This window comes from Oncorhynchus clarkii, unplaced genomic scaffold (genome assembly GCF_045791955.1).
Source record: "Oncorhynchus clarkii lewisi isolate Uvic-CL-2024 unplaced genomic scaffold, UVic_Ocla_1.0 unplaced_contig_10313_pilon_pilon, whole genome shotgun sequence".
NCBI lineage: Eukaryota > Metazoa > Chordata > Actinopteri > Salmoniformes > Salmonidae > Oncorhynchus > Oncorhynchus clarkii.
The window spans coordinates 1-17,099 of record NW_027258136.1 but is presented as its reverse complement, the minus strand read 5'-3'; the positions used below and the strand labels follow the sequence as shown (position 1 = coordinate 17,099).

Sequence of the window (17,099 nt, the reverse complement as noted above, 5' to 3'; positions counted from 1 at the left end):
ACAGGTGTAGACTAACAGGGTAATGCTTACTGACGGGCCCCTCCCAACAACAGGTGTAGACTAACAGTGTCATGCTTACTGATGGGCCCTTCCCAACAACAGGTGTAGACTAACAGTGTCATGCTTACTGATGGGTCCTTCCCAACAACAGGTGTAGACTAACAGTGTCATGCTTACTGACTGGTCCTTCCCAACAACAGGTGTAGACTAACAGTGTAATGCTTACTGACGGGCCCTTCCCAACAACAGGTGTAGACTAACAGTGTAATGCTTACTGACGGGCCCTTCCCGACAACAGGTGTAGACTAACAGTGTCATGCTTACTGACGGGCCCTTCCCAACAACAGGTGTAGACTAACAGTGTCATGCTTACTGACTGGTCCTTCCCAACAACAGGTGTAGACTAACAGTGTCATGCTTACTGACGGGCCCTTCCCAACAACAGGTGTAGACTAACAGGGTAATGCTTACTGACGGGCCCTTCCCAACAACAGGTGTAGACTAACAGTGTCATGCTTACTGACGGGCCCTTCCCAACAACAGGTGTAGACTAACAGTGTCATGCTTACTGATGGGCCCTTCCCAACAACAGGTGTAGACTAACAGGGTAATGCTTACTGACGGGCCCTTCCCAACAACAGGTGTAGACTAACAGGGTAATGCTTACTGACGGGCCCTTCCCAACAACAGGTGTAGACTAACAGGGTAATGCTTACTGACGGGCCCTTCCCAACAACAGGTGTAGACTAACAGGGTAATGCTTACTGATGGGCCCTTCCCAACAACAGGTGTAGACTAACAGGGTAATGCTTACTGACGGGCCCTTCCCAACAACAGGTGTAGACTAACAGGGTAATGCTTACTGATGGGCCCTTCCCAACAACAGGTGTAGACTAACAGTGTAATGCTTACTGATGGGCCCTTCCCAACAACAGGTGTAGACTAACAGGGTAATGCTTACTGACTGGTCCTTCCCAACAACAGGTGTAGACTAACAGTGTAATGCTTACTGATGGGTCCTTCCCAACAACAGGTGTAGACTAACAGGGTAATGCTTACTGACGGGCCCTTCCCAACAACAGGTGTAGACTAACAGGGTAATGCTTACTGACGGGCCCTTCCCAACAACAGGTGTAGACTAACAGGGTAATGCTTACTGACGGGCCCTTCCCAACAACAGGTGTAGACTAACAGGGTAATGCTTACTGATGGGCCCTTCCCAACAACAGGTGTAGACTAACAGTGTAATGCTTACTGATGGGCCCTTCCCAACAACAGGTGTAGACTAACAGTGTCATGCTTACTGACTGGCCCTTCCCAACAACAGGTGTAGACTAACAGTGTCATGCTTACTGACTGGTCCTTCCCAACAACAGGTGTAGACTAACAGTGTAATGCTTACTGACTGGCCCTTCCCAACAACAGGTGTAGACTAACAGGGTAATGCTTACTGATGGGCCCTTCCCAACAACAGGTGTAGACTAACAGTGTCATGCTTACTGACTGGTCCTTCCCAACAACAGGTGTAGACTAACAGTGTAATGCTTACTGATGGGCCCTTCCCAACAACAGGTGTAGACTAACAGGGTAATGCTTACTGACTGGTCCTTCCCAACAACAGGTGTAGACTAACAGTGTAATGCTTACTGATGGGTCCTTCCCAACAACAGGTGTAGACTAACAGTGTAATGCTTACTGACTGGTCCTTCCCAACAACAGGTGTAGACTAACAATGTAATGCTTACTGACGGGCCCTTCCCAACAACAGGTGTAGACTAAGGGTACGAGGTAATAACTTGGCTATATACACGGGGTACCAGTACTGAGTCAATGTGTAGGGGTACGAGGTAATAACTTGGCTTTATACACGGGGTACCAGAACAGAGTCAATGTGTAGGGGTACGAGGTAATAACTTGGCTTTATACCAGGTACCAGGTAATAACATGGCTACATACAGGAAGTACCAGTACTGAGTCAATGTGCAGGGGTACGAGGTAATAACTTGGCTATATACACGGGGTACCAGGTAATAACATGGCTACATACAGGGAGTACCAGTACTGAGTCAATGTGCAGGGGTACGAGGTAATAACTTGGCTATATACACGGGGTACCAGGTAATAACATGGCTACATCCAGGGAGTACCAGTACTGAGTCAATGTGCAGGGGTACGAGGTAATAACTTGGCTATATACACGGGGTACCAGGTAATAACATGGCTATATACAGGAAGTACCAGAACTGAGTCAATGTGTAGGGGTACGAGGTAATAACTTGGCTATATACACGGGGTACCAGGTAATAACATGGCTACATACAGGGAGTACCAGTACTGAGTCAATGTGTAGGGGTACGAGGTAATAACTTGGCTACATACCAGGTACCAGGTAATAACACGGCTACATACAGGGAGTACCAGTACTGAGTCAATGTGTAGGGGTACGAGGTAATAACTTGGCTACATACCAGGTACCAGGTAATAACATGGCTACATACAGGGAGTACCAGTACTGAGTCAATGTGTAGGGGTACGAGGTAATAACTTGGCTTTATACACGGGGTACCAGAACTGAGTCAATGTGCAGGGGTACGAGGTAATAACTTGGCTTTATACACGGGGTACCAGAACTGAGTCAATGTGCAGGGGTACGAGGTCATAGCTTGGCTTTATACACGGGGTACCAGAACCGAGTCAATGTGCAGTGGTACGAGGTCATAGCTTGGCTTTATACACGGGGTACCAGAACCGAGTCAATGTGCAGGGGTACGAGGTAATAACTTGGCTATATACAGGAAGTACCAGAACTGAGTCAATGTGCAGAGGTGCGAGGTAATAACTTGGCTTTATACAGGAAGTACCAGAACAGAGTCAATGTGCAGGGGTACAAGGTCATAACTTGGCTTTATACACGGGGTACCAGAACAGAGTCAATGTGCAGGGGTACGAGGTAATAACTTGGCTATATACAGGAAGTACCAGAACTGAGTCAATATGCAGGGGTACGAGGTCATAACTTGGCTATTAACAGGATTGATAAACACTAGCAGAAGCGGATGTGATGAGTCAAAAAAGTTTGTGCAAAAAAGGGTCGTTGCAGATAGTCCAGGTAGCTATTTGGTTTAATATTCAACTAACTATTTATCAGTCTTATGGCTCGGAGGGTAGAAGCTGTTCAGGGTCCTGTTGGTTTTCAGACTTGGTGCATCGGTAGCGCTTGCCGTGTGGTAGCAGAGAGAACAGTCTACGACTTGGGTGGCTGGAGTCTATGACACATTTTTAGGGCCTCATCAATGAAGCCGGTCACTGATGTGGTAAAACTCCTCAATGCCATTGGATGAATCCCGGGACATGTTCCACTCTGTGCTGGAGAAACTGTCCTGTAGCTTAGCATCCTCTATATTGAGCGCGTCACTGGTACTTCCTGTTTGAGTCATGTTTGCCAAATGGAGGGTGAGCTTTGTGTGCATTTCTGTATGTGGAGTAAAAGGTGATCTAGAGTTTTACATGCTGGTAGAAAGGTAGTAAAAACACATTTTACTTCCTGCATTAAAATCCCCGGCCACTAGGAGCGCCACGTCTGAATTAACAATTTCCTGTTTGCTTATGGGCCAATTTTTTTACCGTTATTTAACTAGGCAAGTCAGTGGAAACAGGCTCATTCTTATTTACAATGACAGCCTAGGAACAGTGGGTTAACTGCCTAGGAACAGTGGGTTAACTGGCTAGGAACAGTGGGGTTAACTGCCTAGGAACAGTGGGGTTAACTGCCTAGGAACAGTGGGTTAACTGCCTAGGAACAGTGGGGTTAACTGCCTAGGAACAGTGGGGTTAACTGCCTAGGAACAGTGGGTTAACTGCCTAGGAACAGTGGGGTTAACTGCCTAGGAACAGTGGGTTAACTGCCTAGGAACAGTGGGTTAACTGCCTAGGAACAGTGGGGTTAACTGCCTAAGAACAGTGGGGTTAACTGCCTAGGAACAGTGGGGTTAACTCACTAGGAACAGTGGGTTAACTGCCTAGGAACAGTGGGGTTAACTGCCTAGGAACAGTGGGTTAACTGCCTAGGAACAGTGGGTTAAATGCCTAGGAACAGTGGGGTTAACTGCCTAGGAACAGTGGGTTAACTGGCTAGGAACAGTGGGGTTAACTGCCTAGGAACAGTGGGTTAACTGCCTAGGAACAGTGGGGTTAACTGGCTAGGAACAGTGGGTTAACTGCCTAGGAACAGTGGGGTTAACTGCCTAGGAACAGTGGGGTTAACTGCCTACGAACAGTGGGGTTAACTGCCTAGGAACAGTGGGTTAACTGCCTAGGAACAGTGGGGTTAACTGGCTAGGAACAGTGGGGTTAACTGCCTAGGAACAGTGGGGTTAACTGTCTAGGAACAGTGGGGTTAACTGCCTAGGAACAGTGGGGTTAACTGCCTAGGAACAGTGGGGTTAACTGGTCTAGGAACAGTGGGGTTAACTGCCTAGGAACAGTGGGGTTAACTGCCTAGGAACAGTGGGTTAACTGGTCTAGGAACAGTGGGGTTAACTGCCTTGTTCAGGGGCAGAACAACAGATGTTTTACCTTGTCAGCTCAGGGACTCGATCTAGCAACCTTTCAGTTACTGGCCCAATGCTCTAACCACTAGGCTACCTGCCTCTAACCACTAGGCTACCTGCCTCTAACCACTAGGCCACCTGCCTCTAACCACTAGGCTACCTGCCTCTAACCACTAGGCCACCTGCCTCTAACCACTAGGCTACCTGCCTCTAACCACTAGGCCACCTATACAGCTGGTTGAGTGCGGTCTTAGTGCCAGCATCAGTTAGTGGTGGTAAATAGACAGCCCCCATTAAAATATAGATGAAAACTCTGTCTGTAAATAGTGTGGTCTGCAGCTTATCATGAGGTACTCTACCTCGGGTGAGCAGAAACTCAAGACTTCCTTAATATTAAAGAACCAGCTGTTGTTAACAGAGAGACACACCCCTCCCCCCTTTAGCTTACCCCCAGCTACCGTTTGGGTCCTGCCGATGCATAGAAAAACCAGCTAGATGGACACTGAGTGTACAAAACATCAGGAACACCTGCTCTTTCCATGACATCGACTGACCAGGTGAATCCAGGTGAAAGCTATGATTCCCTATAGAATCATAGATAGATGTCACAAATCCACTTCAGTCAGTGTAGATGAAGGGGAGGAGACAGGTTAAATAAGGATTTTTAAGCCTTGAGACAATTGATAAATGGATTGTGTATGTGTGCCATTCAGAGGGTGAATGGGCAAGATACAAGATGTAAGTGCCTTTGAACAGGGATGGAAGTAGGTGCCAGGTGCACCCATTTGAGTGTGTCAAGAATTGCAACGATGCTGGGTTTTTTTTCACGCTCAACAGTTTCCCCTGTGTATCAAGAATGGTCCTACACCCACTGGACATCCAGACAACTTGGAAAAGGAAGAGACTGCGTAAGAGAGGCCGACATGCGGGGCACCCTGACGAAACTACCACCTTTCCCCTCCGGTTTTATTGGCGAACGTTCAATCACTGGAGAATAAACTGGACCAGCTCCACATCGAAGGTTAGTGATCGCTGTCCTGATGTCCTGAAACTCTTTCTGGTCGTAGGAATCGACGGTGGAAACATTATGTCAAAGGAAGTTCAAGATCAGTTCAAAACAAAAAAACAAGAAAGCAGAACTGGTCAGGAGCGAGTAAAACGGCAGCTGTCCATTGCAGCGTCATACCACCTAACGGCCATGTGTGAAGCTTCTGTAACAGTTCAGGATGGGGGGGGGGGGGAGTCACCGTGCCTCTCCACTAGAGCAGAGACTCTGTCATGGGGGCTGTTCAGAGAGATTGTTTAATGCCTAATATCAAACCTGGGAGTTGTGTGCTGCTACCTGCAGCAGGTACAGGTGTTCTCACTGTTGTTATGGGACAGGACATGGCCTGATGAAGAGGAGCATCTAGCAGGTGGGACTGAGATGTTTAGACACAGAGGGCTTGAAGTGTGTGTGTGTGTGTGTGTGTGTGTGTGTGTGTGTGTGTGTGTGTGTGTGTGTGTGTGTGTGTGTGTGTGTGTGTGTGTGTGTGTGTGTGTGTGTGTGTGGGGGTGGGTGGGTGTTACAGTAATATTCGTTGTAGGCTATCATTAATCCTCATTGGAGACAGATTAGTAGAATCATGAATCACTATTATTTGCTTGTTTCCACTGGGCCGCTGCTGTTTCCACTGGGCAGCTGCTGTTTCCACTGGGCCTTCTCTGTTTCCACTGGGCAGCTGCTGTTTCCACTGGGCCTCCTCTGTTTCCACTGGGCCTCATCTGTTTCCACTGGGCCACCGCTGTTTCCACTGGGCAGCTACTGTTTCCACTGGGCCTCCTCTGTTTCCACTGGGCCACCGCTGTTTCCACTGGGCCGCTGCTGTTTCCACTGGGCCGCTGCTGTTTCCACTGGGCCTCCTCTGTTTCCACTGGGCCTCCTCTGTTTCCACTGGGCAGCTGCTGTTTCCACTGGGCCTCCTCTGTTTCCACTGGGCCTCCTCTGTTTCCACTGGGCCACTGCTATTTCCTCTGGGCCACCGCTGTTTCCACTGGGCAGCTACTGTTTCCACTGGGCAGCTACTGTTTCCACTGGGCAGCTACTGTTTCCACTGTGCAGCTACTGTTTCCACTGGGAAGCTACTGTTTCCACTGGGCCTCCTCTGTTTCCACTGGGCAGCTACTGTTTCCACTGGGCCGTTGCTGTTTCCAAAGGACAGCTACTGTTTTCACTGGGCCTCTTCTGTTTCCACTGGGCAGCTGCTGTTTCCACTGGGCAGCTACTGTTTCCACTGGGCCCCCTCTGTTTCCTCTGGGCAGCTACTGTTTCCACTGGGCCTCCTCTGTTTCCTCTGGGCAGCTACTGTTTCCACTGGGCCTCCTCTGTTTCCTCTGGGCAGCTGCTGTTTCCACTGGGCCTCCTCTGTTTCCTCTGGGCCTCCTCTGTTTCCACTGGACCTCCTCTGTTTCCACTGGGCAGCTGCTGTTTCCACTGGGCCGGCACTGTTTCCACTGGGCCGCAGCTGTTTCCACTGGGCCGCTGCTATTTCCAAACGGCGCCATATTCCCAACATAGTGCACTACTTTTGACCAGAGCCCCATAGGCCCTTGTCAAAAGTAGTGCACTAAATAGGGAATAGGGTGCCATTTGGGACAAAGACCTAGTGCTCCACCACATAAGATGGCATTATAATTAGTTATACATAGTTATATATAGTTATCTAGTTATACATAGTTATATATAGTTATCTAATTATACATAGTTATATATAGTTATCTAGTTATACATAGTTATATATAGTTATCTAGTTATACATAGTTAGATAGTTATATATAGTTATCTGGTTATACATAGTTATATATAGTTATATATAGTTATATATAGTTATATAGTTATCTGGTTATATATAGTTACAGTGCCTTGCGAAAGTATTCGGCCCCCTTGAACTTTGCGACCTTTTGCCACATTTCAGGCTTCAAACATAAAGATACAGTAATAAAGATATCAAACATAAAGATATTACACTTCATGATTGTGTCCCACTTGTTGTTGATTCTTCACAAAAAAATACAGTTTTATATCTTTATGTTTGAAGCCTGAAATGTGGCAAAAGGTTGCAAAGTTCAAGGGGGCCGAATACTTTCGCAAGGCACTGTAGTTATCTGGTTATATATAGTTATATAGTTATCTAGTTATACATAGTTATATATAGTTATATATAGTTATATAGTTATCTAGTTATACATAGTTATACATAGTTATATATAGTTATATATAGTTATATATAGTTATATACAGTGCCTTGCAAAAGTATTCGGCCCCCTTGAACTTTGCGACCTTTTGCCACATTTCAGGCTTCAAACATAAAGATATAAAACTGTATTTTTTTGTGAAGAATCAACAACAAGTGGGACACAATCATGAAGTGGAACGACATTTATTGGATATTTCAAACTTTTTTAACAAATCAAAAACTGAAAAATTGGGCGTGCAAAATTATTCAGCCCCCTTAAGTTAATACTTTGTAGCGCCACCTTTTGCTGCGATTACAGCTGTAAGTCACTTGGGGTATGTCTCTATCAGTTTTGCACATCGAGAGACTGAAATTTTTTCCCATTCCTCCTTGCAAAACAGCTCGAGCTCAGTGAGGTTGGATGGAGAGCATTTGTACAGTTATATAAACACTAAGTTGACTGTGCCTTTAAACAGCTTGGACAATTCCAGAAAAATATGTCATGGCTTTAGAAGCTTCTGGGAGGCTAATTGACATAATTTGAGTCAATTGGAGGAGTACCTGTGGATGTATTTCAAGACCTACCTTCAAACTCAGTGCCTCTTTGCTTGACATCATGGGAAAATCCAAATCAATTGGTCAAGACCTCAGAAAACAATTGTAGACCTCCACAAGTCTGGTTCATCCTTGGGAGCAATTTCCAAACGCCTGAAGGTACCACGTTCATCTGTACAAACAATAGTACATAAGTATAAACACCATGGGACCATGTAGCCGTCATACCGCTCAGGAAGGAGACGCGTTCTGTCTCCTAGAGATGAACGTACTGCGAAAAGTGCAAATCAATCCCAGAACAACAGCAAAGAACCTTGTGAAGATGCTGGAGGAAATAGGTACAAAGGTATCTATATCCACAGTAAAACGAGTCCTATATCAACATAACCTGAAAGGCCGCTCAGCAAGGAAGAAGCCACTGCTCCAGAACCTCCATAAGAAAGCCAGACTACGGTTTGCAACTGCACATGGGGACAAAGATTGTACTTTTTGGAGAAATGTCCTCTGGTCTGATGAAACAAAAATAGAAGTTTGGCCATAATGACCACCGTTATGTTTGGAGGAAAAGGGGGAGGCTTGCAAACTGAAGAACACCATCTCAACTGTGAAGCACGGGGGTAGCAGCGTCATGTTGTAGGGTTGCTTTGCTGCAGGAGGGACTGGTGCACATCACAAAATAGATAGCATCATCAGGAGGCAGGAAAATTATGTGGATATATTGAAGCAACATCTCAAGACATCAGTCAGGAAGTTAAAGCTTGGTCGCAAATGGGTCTTCCAAATGGACAATGACCCCAAGCATACTTCCAAAGTTGTGGCAAAATGGCTTAAGGACAACAAAGTCAAGGTATTGGAGTGGCCATCACAAAGCCCTGACCTCAATCCTGCAGAAAATGTGTGGGCAGAACTGAAAAAGCGTGTGCGAGCAAGGAGGCCTACAAACCTGCCTCAGTTACACCAGCTCTGTCAGGAAGAATGGGCCAATATTCACCCACCTTATTGTGGGAAGCTTGTGGAAGACTACCCAAAACATTTGACCCAAGTTAAACAATTTAAAGGCAATGGTACCAAATACTAATTGAGTGCATGTAAACTTCTGACCCACTGGGAATGTGATGAAAGAAATAAAAGCTGAAATAAATCATTCTCTCTACTATTATTCTGACATTTCACATTCTTAAAATAAAGTGTTGATCCTAACTGACATAAAACAGGGAATTTTCACTAGGATTAAATGTCAGGATTAGTGAAAAACTGAGTTTAAATGTATTTGGCTAAGGTATATGTAAACTTCAAATGTATATAGTTATCTAGTTATATATAGTTATATAGTTATGTAGTTATAGTTGTTTTTAGTTATATAATTATACATAGTTATATATAGTTATCTAATTATACATAGTTAGATAGTTAAATATAGTTATCTAGTTATATATAGTTATCTAGTTATATATAGTTATCTAATTATACATAGTTATCTAGTTATATATAGTTATATATAGTTATCTAGTTATATATAGCTATCTAGTTATATATAGTTATCTAGTTATATATAGTTATCTAGTTATATATAGTTATCTAGTTATATATAGCTATCTAGTTATATATAGTTATCTAATTATACATAGTTATCTAGTTATATATAGTTATCTAGTTATATATAGCTATCTAGTTATATATAGCTATCTAGTTATATATAGTTATCTAATTATACATAGTTATCTAGTTATATATAGTTATCTAGTTATATATAGTTATCTAATTATACATAGTTAGATAGTTATATATAGTTATCTAGTTATATATAGTTATCTAGTTATATATAGTTATCTAGTTATATATAGTTATCTAGTTATATATAGCTATCTAGTTATATATATTTATCTAATTATACATAGTTAGATAGTTATATATAGTTATCTAGTTATATATAGTTATCTAGTTATATATAGTTATCTAGTTATATATAGTTATCTAGTTATATATAGCTATCTAGTTATATATATTTATCTAATTATACATAGTTAGATAGTTATATATAGTTATCTAGTTATATATAGTTATCTAGTTATATATAGTTATCTAGTTATATATATTTATCTAATTATACATAGTTAGATAGTTATATATAGTTATCTAGTTATATATAGTTATCTAGTTATATATAGTTATCTAGTTATATAGTTGGTAACTATATACGTAGTTGTAGAATCAAAAAAGGTTATTAAATATAAATATGATAACTTGGAGTGAAACATGCCTAACTAGAAATACAAATATGATAACTTGGAGTGAAACATGCCTAACTGGAAATACAAATATGATAACTTGGAGTGAAACATGCCTAACTGGAAATATAAATATGATAACTTGGAGTGAAACATGCCTAACTGGAAATATAAATATGATAACTTGGAGTGAAACATGCCTAACTGGAAATATAAATATGATAACTTGGAGTGAAACATGCCTAACTGGAAATATAAATATGATAACTTGGAGTGAAACATGCCTAACTGGAAATATAAATATGATAACTTGGAGTGAAACATGCCTAACTGGAAATATAAATATGATAACTTGGAGTGAAACATGCCTAACTGGAAATATAAATATGATAACTTGGAGTGAAACATGCCTAACTGGAAATATAAATATGATAACTTGGAGTGAAACATGCCTAACTGGAAATATAAATATGATAACTTGGAGTGAAACATGCCTAACTGGAAATACAAATATGCAATGACTATAATACACGCGTACTGTATCTTACCTTCCCAAATGGCACCCTATTCCTTCATAGTGCACTACTTCTGACCCGATCCCTATTGGACCTGGTTAAAAGTAGTGCACTACACAGGAAATAGGGTGCCATTTTGGGAGGACTCCTATATACCCACGCACCTGACACAGAGTGGAAGGAAAGAAAACAATATTTCCAGTAGGTCAGGTGTTCTCTTCATTTGCATAACCACCAGGAAGTTACAGTAAGTTAACCATTTAGACGTCGTACCGACCTTCCTTCACGGGTAGTTCTGGGGATTTACCTTCATGAGACATTTCGTGGACTCCTCGTGAAATGGCATCTAATTTATTGTCTGTCTAGTATAGCCTGCTGTATTGTACAGTAAATGCGCGTTTGCAGATTAGAGAGAGTTTTTCTTTGTTTCAATCGTGACGTGTGCGCTACATGTATGATTCCCAATGACAATTGGAAATGTGTTGTTGTTTTTGAGCTTGTGAAAATGATTCGCGGAAGGAAAGCTACTTGCTTTTGACTAAACGAAAATGAAGTTACTTCTCACGGTGGGATTGTTGTTGGCGTTTGTCTCTACTTCATCAAGTCTACGGATTTTGGAATGGCCCACACTAAACTGTACTCAAGAGGTAAATGACGACTGACTTTTAAAAATGTATTCGGCAAAAGAGTCAAACCCTCTCAGTGCATTGCGTCAGTACATCCGGCGGTGATTGGGAGTCCCGTAGTGCGGCGCACAATGGTCCCAGAGTCGTCCGGGTTTGTCCGGGGTAGGACGTTATTGTAAATAAGAATTTGTTCTTAATTAACTGACTTTCTTAGTTAAATAAAAGTTACAGAAAATATTAAAACATGTAATTGCCGTATCTATAATCCGTCCATCAGGCTGACTTGAATTATGCCTCAGGCTACTAATTTACTTGATCATAATAAGATAAATATCTTATCAAAAGAGACGACTACTCATTCTATCATTCTTTGAAATTGTCATATTAACAAAAAATACCACTAATCTCAGCAAGTACATTTATTTGTAAATCATTTAAAACGATTAAAGGACAAATGCAGCTGTTTAAAATAATAATAATCTAATTTACAGCCTTGTGATGTCACTGGGCAGGCCTTGTGATGTCACTGGGCAGGCCTTGTGATGTCACTGGGCAGGCCTTGTGATGTCACTGGGCAGGCCTTGTGATGTCACTGGGCAGGCCTTGTGATGTCACTGGGCAGGCCTTGTGATGTCACTGGGCAGGCCTTGTGATGTCACTGGGCAGGCCTTGTGATGTCACTGGGCAGGCCTTGTGATGTCACTGGGCAGGCCTTGTGATGTCACCGGGCAGGCCTTGTGATGTCACTGGGCAGGCCTTGTGATGTCACTGGGCAGGCCTTGTGATGTCACCGGGCAGGCCTTGTGATGTCACTGGGCAGGCCTTGTGATGTCACCGTGCAGGCCTTCTGATGTCACTGGGCAGGCCTTGTGATGTCACTGGGCAGGCCTTGTGATGTCACCGTGCAGGCCTTCTGATGTCACTGGGCAGGCCTTGTGATGTCACTGGGCAGGCCTTGTGATGTCACTGGGCACTGGGCAGGCCTTGTGATGTCACTGGGCAGGCCAACATTTCCAGTGGTCTTTTATGAACTAGTTTACCACCTGGCAGGCCAAAAGTCCATCCCGCTAAAACAGGCAGCCATTTCAGGAAGGCTTTTCAAACAGCTCTTTACACTAAACGAGCATTATCAACATTTTCACAATTTCACAATATTATTCCAACCTCATAGTGTGGAAATATATCTAAAACAGAGAAAAGTCAGGTTTGCGCCAGACTTAACAGAAATATACGATTAGTCCCATCGTACATTCTAAGTTGTTGTTGTTTCTTGTTCTATGGTTTTCATTTGCTCATGTGCCTGTGTGCATTCCTCTTTTTGTGCAGGGTTTGAGATGCGAAGCCAACGTCAGTGAGTAGTATCTCTAAACGTACTGTAGACTGTTACTATTGGTCCACACAGTGTTTTACATTGTGTGGTTATTGTGTTCAGACCAGCTGGGATCACGGTTGCCTGATTCCTTTATGATGTGATAGTCGATCACTTCCTTCGTCAATAAGTGTAATAAAGATGGAAAACATTTCTGTTCAAAGCAGACATATTGGATTAAAATGCCCTCCGCTCCTCCTCCCCTCCCATCTCCTCCCCTCTCCCCCCTCCCCTCCCATCTCCTCCCCTCTCCCCCCCTCCCCTCCCATCTCCTCCCCTCTCCCCCCTCCCCTCCCATCTCCTCTTCTCTCCTTCCCTCCCCTCTCCCCTCTCCCCCCCTCCACTCCCATCTCCATCCTCCCCTCCCCTCCCATCTCCTCCCCTCTCCTCCCTCCCCTCCCATCTCCTCTTCTCTCCTTCCCTCCCCTCTCCCCCCCTCCCCTCCCATCTCCTCCCCTCTCCCCCCTCCCCTCCCATCTCCTCTTCTCTCCTTCCCTCCCCTCTCCCCCCTCCACTCCCATCTCCACCCCTCCCCTCCCATCTCCACCCCTCCCCTCCCATCTCCTCCCCTCTCCCCCCCTCCACACCCATCCCATCCCCTCCCATCTCCTCCCCTCCCCTCTCCTCCCCTCCCCTCCACTCCCATCTCCTCTTCTCTCCCCCCCTCCACTCCCATCTCCACCCCTTCCCTCCCATCTCCTCGTCTCTCCTTCCCTCCCCTCTCCCCCCTCCACTCCCATCTCCACCCCTCCCCTCCCATCTCCTCCCCTCTCCCCCCCTCCACACCCATCCCCTCCCCTCCCATCTCCTCCCCTCCCCTCTCCTCCCCTCCCCTCCCCTCCCATCCCCTCTTCTCTCCCCCCCCTCCACTCCCATCTCCACCCCTCCCCTCCCATCTCCTCGTCTCTCCTCTCCTCCCCTCTCCCCCCCTCCCCTCCCATCTCCTCCCCTCTCCCCCATCTCCTCCCCTCCCATCTCCTCCCCTCCCATCTCCTATTCTCTCCTTCCCTCCCCTCCCATCTCCTCCCCTCCCATCTCCTCTTCTCTCCTTCCCTCCACTCCCATCTCCTCCCCTCCCATCTCCACCCCTCCTCTCCCCTCCCCTCCCATCCCCTCATCTCCCCTCCCATCTCCTCCCCTCCCATCTCCACCCCTCCCCTCCCATCTCCTCTTCTCTCCTTCCCTCCCCTCTCCCCCCCTCCCATCTCCACCCCTCTCCCCTCCCCTCCCATCTCCACCCCTCTCTCTCTCCCCTCCCCTCCCCTCCATAGATAACTGCCTGGATCCTGGGTGGTTGAAGCCTTGGCGCTACACTCCTAGCAGCCCAGTGAACCTAGAGGTGGAGCTGGACACTAGAAAAGATGAGGAGGGACACCTGGTGCCTGTTTTAGTGGCCCGATGGAAAGCTCAGGATGACGGTGGGTTGACTGGCCACTATCACAATGTGACATGACCTTGCCTCCCTATTAAAGCTCACTAAGCCATAGGGTGCTGTTTGTTACATGTGTTATAAGTGGAGAGGAGCACTAGAAGTATATTAGCACTTTGTGACTTTTACGTTTCTCCTTCACCTTCTTCTTCACCTTCTTCTCCTTCACCGTCTTCTTCTTATCATTCACCTTCTTCTTCACCTTCTTCTTCTCCTCCTTCTTTACCTTCTTCTTCTCCTTCTTCTTCACCTTCTCCTTCTTCTTCTTCTCCTTCACCTTCTTATCCTTCACCTTCTTCTCCTTCTGGAATTCACCTTCACCTTCTTCTTCTCCTCCTTCTTTACCTTCTTCTTGACCTTCTTATTCTTATTCTTCACCTTCTTCTTCACCTTCTTCTCCTGCACCTTCTTCTTATTCTTCACCTTCTTCTTCTTCACCATCTTCTTCACCTTCTTCTTCTCCTTCACCTTCTTCTTCACCTTCTTCTTCACCTTCTTCTTCTTATCCACCTTCTTCTTCACCTTCTTCTCCTCCTTCTTTACCTTCTTCTTCACCTTCTTCTTCACCTTCTTCTTCATCTACTTCTTCACCTTCTTCTTCTCCTTCACCTTCATCTTCTTCTTCACCTTCTTCTTCACCTTCTTCTTCATCTACTTCTTCACCTTCTTCTTCTCCTTCACCTTCATCTTCTCCTTCACCTTCATCTTCTTCTTCACCTTCTTCTTCACCTTCTTCTTCATCTACTTCTTCACCTTCTTCTTCTCCTTCACCTTCATCTTCTTCTTCACCTTCTTCTTCACCTTCTTCTTCACCTTCTTCTTCACCTTCTTCTTCACCTTCTTCTTCTCCTTCACCTTCATCTTCTTCTTCACCTTCTTCTTCACCTTCTTCTTCATCTACTTCTTCACCTTCTTCTTCTCCTTCACCTTCATCTTCTCCTTCACCTTCATCTTCTTCTTCACCTTCTTCTTCACCTTCTTCTTCATCTACTTCTTCACCTTCTTCTTCTCCTTCACCTTCATCTTCTCCTTCACCTTCTTCTTCACCTTCTTCTTATCCTTCACCTTCTTCTTCTTATCCTTCACCTTCTTCTTCATCTACTTCTCCTTCACCTTCTTCTCCACCTTCATCTTCTTCTCCTCCTTCTTCTTCTCATCAGGAAGCATTAGTTCCCTGAAAGGAACAGAGCTTCATGTTTTGAAGGAAGCCACAAACCAGAATCTGTGTGTTCGGTATGAATTCTTCGACAAGATGTCCATGCGTAACCCAGCATATGAAAAGGTAGGCGTCATTACAAGTGATCCATTTAACGGTAAATATCCATTCTCACGTGACTCACCCTAGTAAACAGACTATCTATTTTCTCTCAGTGGTCTTTCTCCCTGGATCGAGTGGTGGTTGAACCCGGCCTGTCATACGTTGTCTCAGTCTCCAACCTCCCCAAACCCAACCTGAAACACTCTGGTTACAACATCGATAAACATATCACTGTGCCCGGTGAGAACCGTACATTTTGGTGAGATTAGTAAAACACAGTGTAGAGACTTTGTACAGTAGTCTACTGTCTGTTCCTACTGCACATCGGATTGGCATCAACAGCTTTTCATTCAATACCTGATGTTATTTAACCTTAGATTGTAAAGATCCCAAGATTCAGAGGAGCAAGGTGTGTTTGGAGAGCGGTGAGTGGCCAATCACATTACTGTTATATTATATGAGTGACCAATCACATTACTGTTATATTATATGAAGTGGTGATTGACCAATCACATTACTGTTATATTATATGAAGTGGTGATTGACCAAGCACATTACTGTTATATTATATGAAGTGGTGATTGACCAATCACATTACTGTTATATTATATGAGTGACCAATCACATTACTGTAATATTATATGAAGTGGTGAGTGACCAATCACATTACTGTTATATTATGTGAAGTGGTGAGTGACCAATCACATTACTGTTATATTATATGAAGTGGTGAGTGACCAATCACATTACTGTTATATTATATGAAGTGGTGAGTGACCAATCACATTACTGTTATATTATGTGAAGTGGTGATTGACCAATCACATTACTGTTATATTATATGAAGTGGTGATTGACCAATCACATTACTGTTATATTATATGAGTGACCAATCACATTACTGTAATATTATATGAAGTGGTGAGTGACCAATCACATTACTGTTATATTATGTGAAGTGGTGATTGGTCAGTGGTTGTAATTAACATCTCGTTAAATAAATATCTCAAGTCATACAGGTATAATGTGCATAGTGTATTATGACCGGTTCTTGACTTGGACTGAAACAGGTGCCAGTCCTCATTTTGGGTGCCAGTCCTGTTTATACTTAGTTGCAGGAACTCCTCAGTACTTTTATATAAATAAATAAAATAAATAGACAATAATAATAAAATCTAATATTCTATAAGAGGTGTACGAACACAAGTAGTAGAACATTCCAGTAGTAGAACATTCCAGTAGTAGAACGTTCCAGTAGAAGAACGTTCCAGTAGTAGAACGTTCCAGTAGTAGAATGTTCCAGTAGTAGAACATTCCAGTAGTAGAATGTTCCAGTAGTACACATATGTCAGAG

At 44.1% G+C, this 17,099-nt stretch overlaps 1 protein-coding gene across 1 annotated transcript; it reads left to right on the top strand.

Annotated features, from left to right (window-relative positions):
• Positions 1-11,368: 11,368 nt before the first annotated feature.
• On the top strand, positions 11,369-16,170 carry LOC139395776 (interleukin-17 receptor A-like; the record flags this gene model as incomplete). Its single annotated transcript, XM_071143137.1, has 5 exons — positions 11,369-11,710; positions 14,330-14,476; positions 15,648-15,769; positions 15,859-15,985; positions 16,123-16,170. Coding segments are annotated over exons 1-5 (472 nt in total), but the record flags the coding sequence as incomplete, so codon positions are not given.
• Between the last annotated feature and the right edge of the window lie 929 nt (positions 16,171-17,099).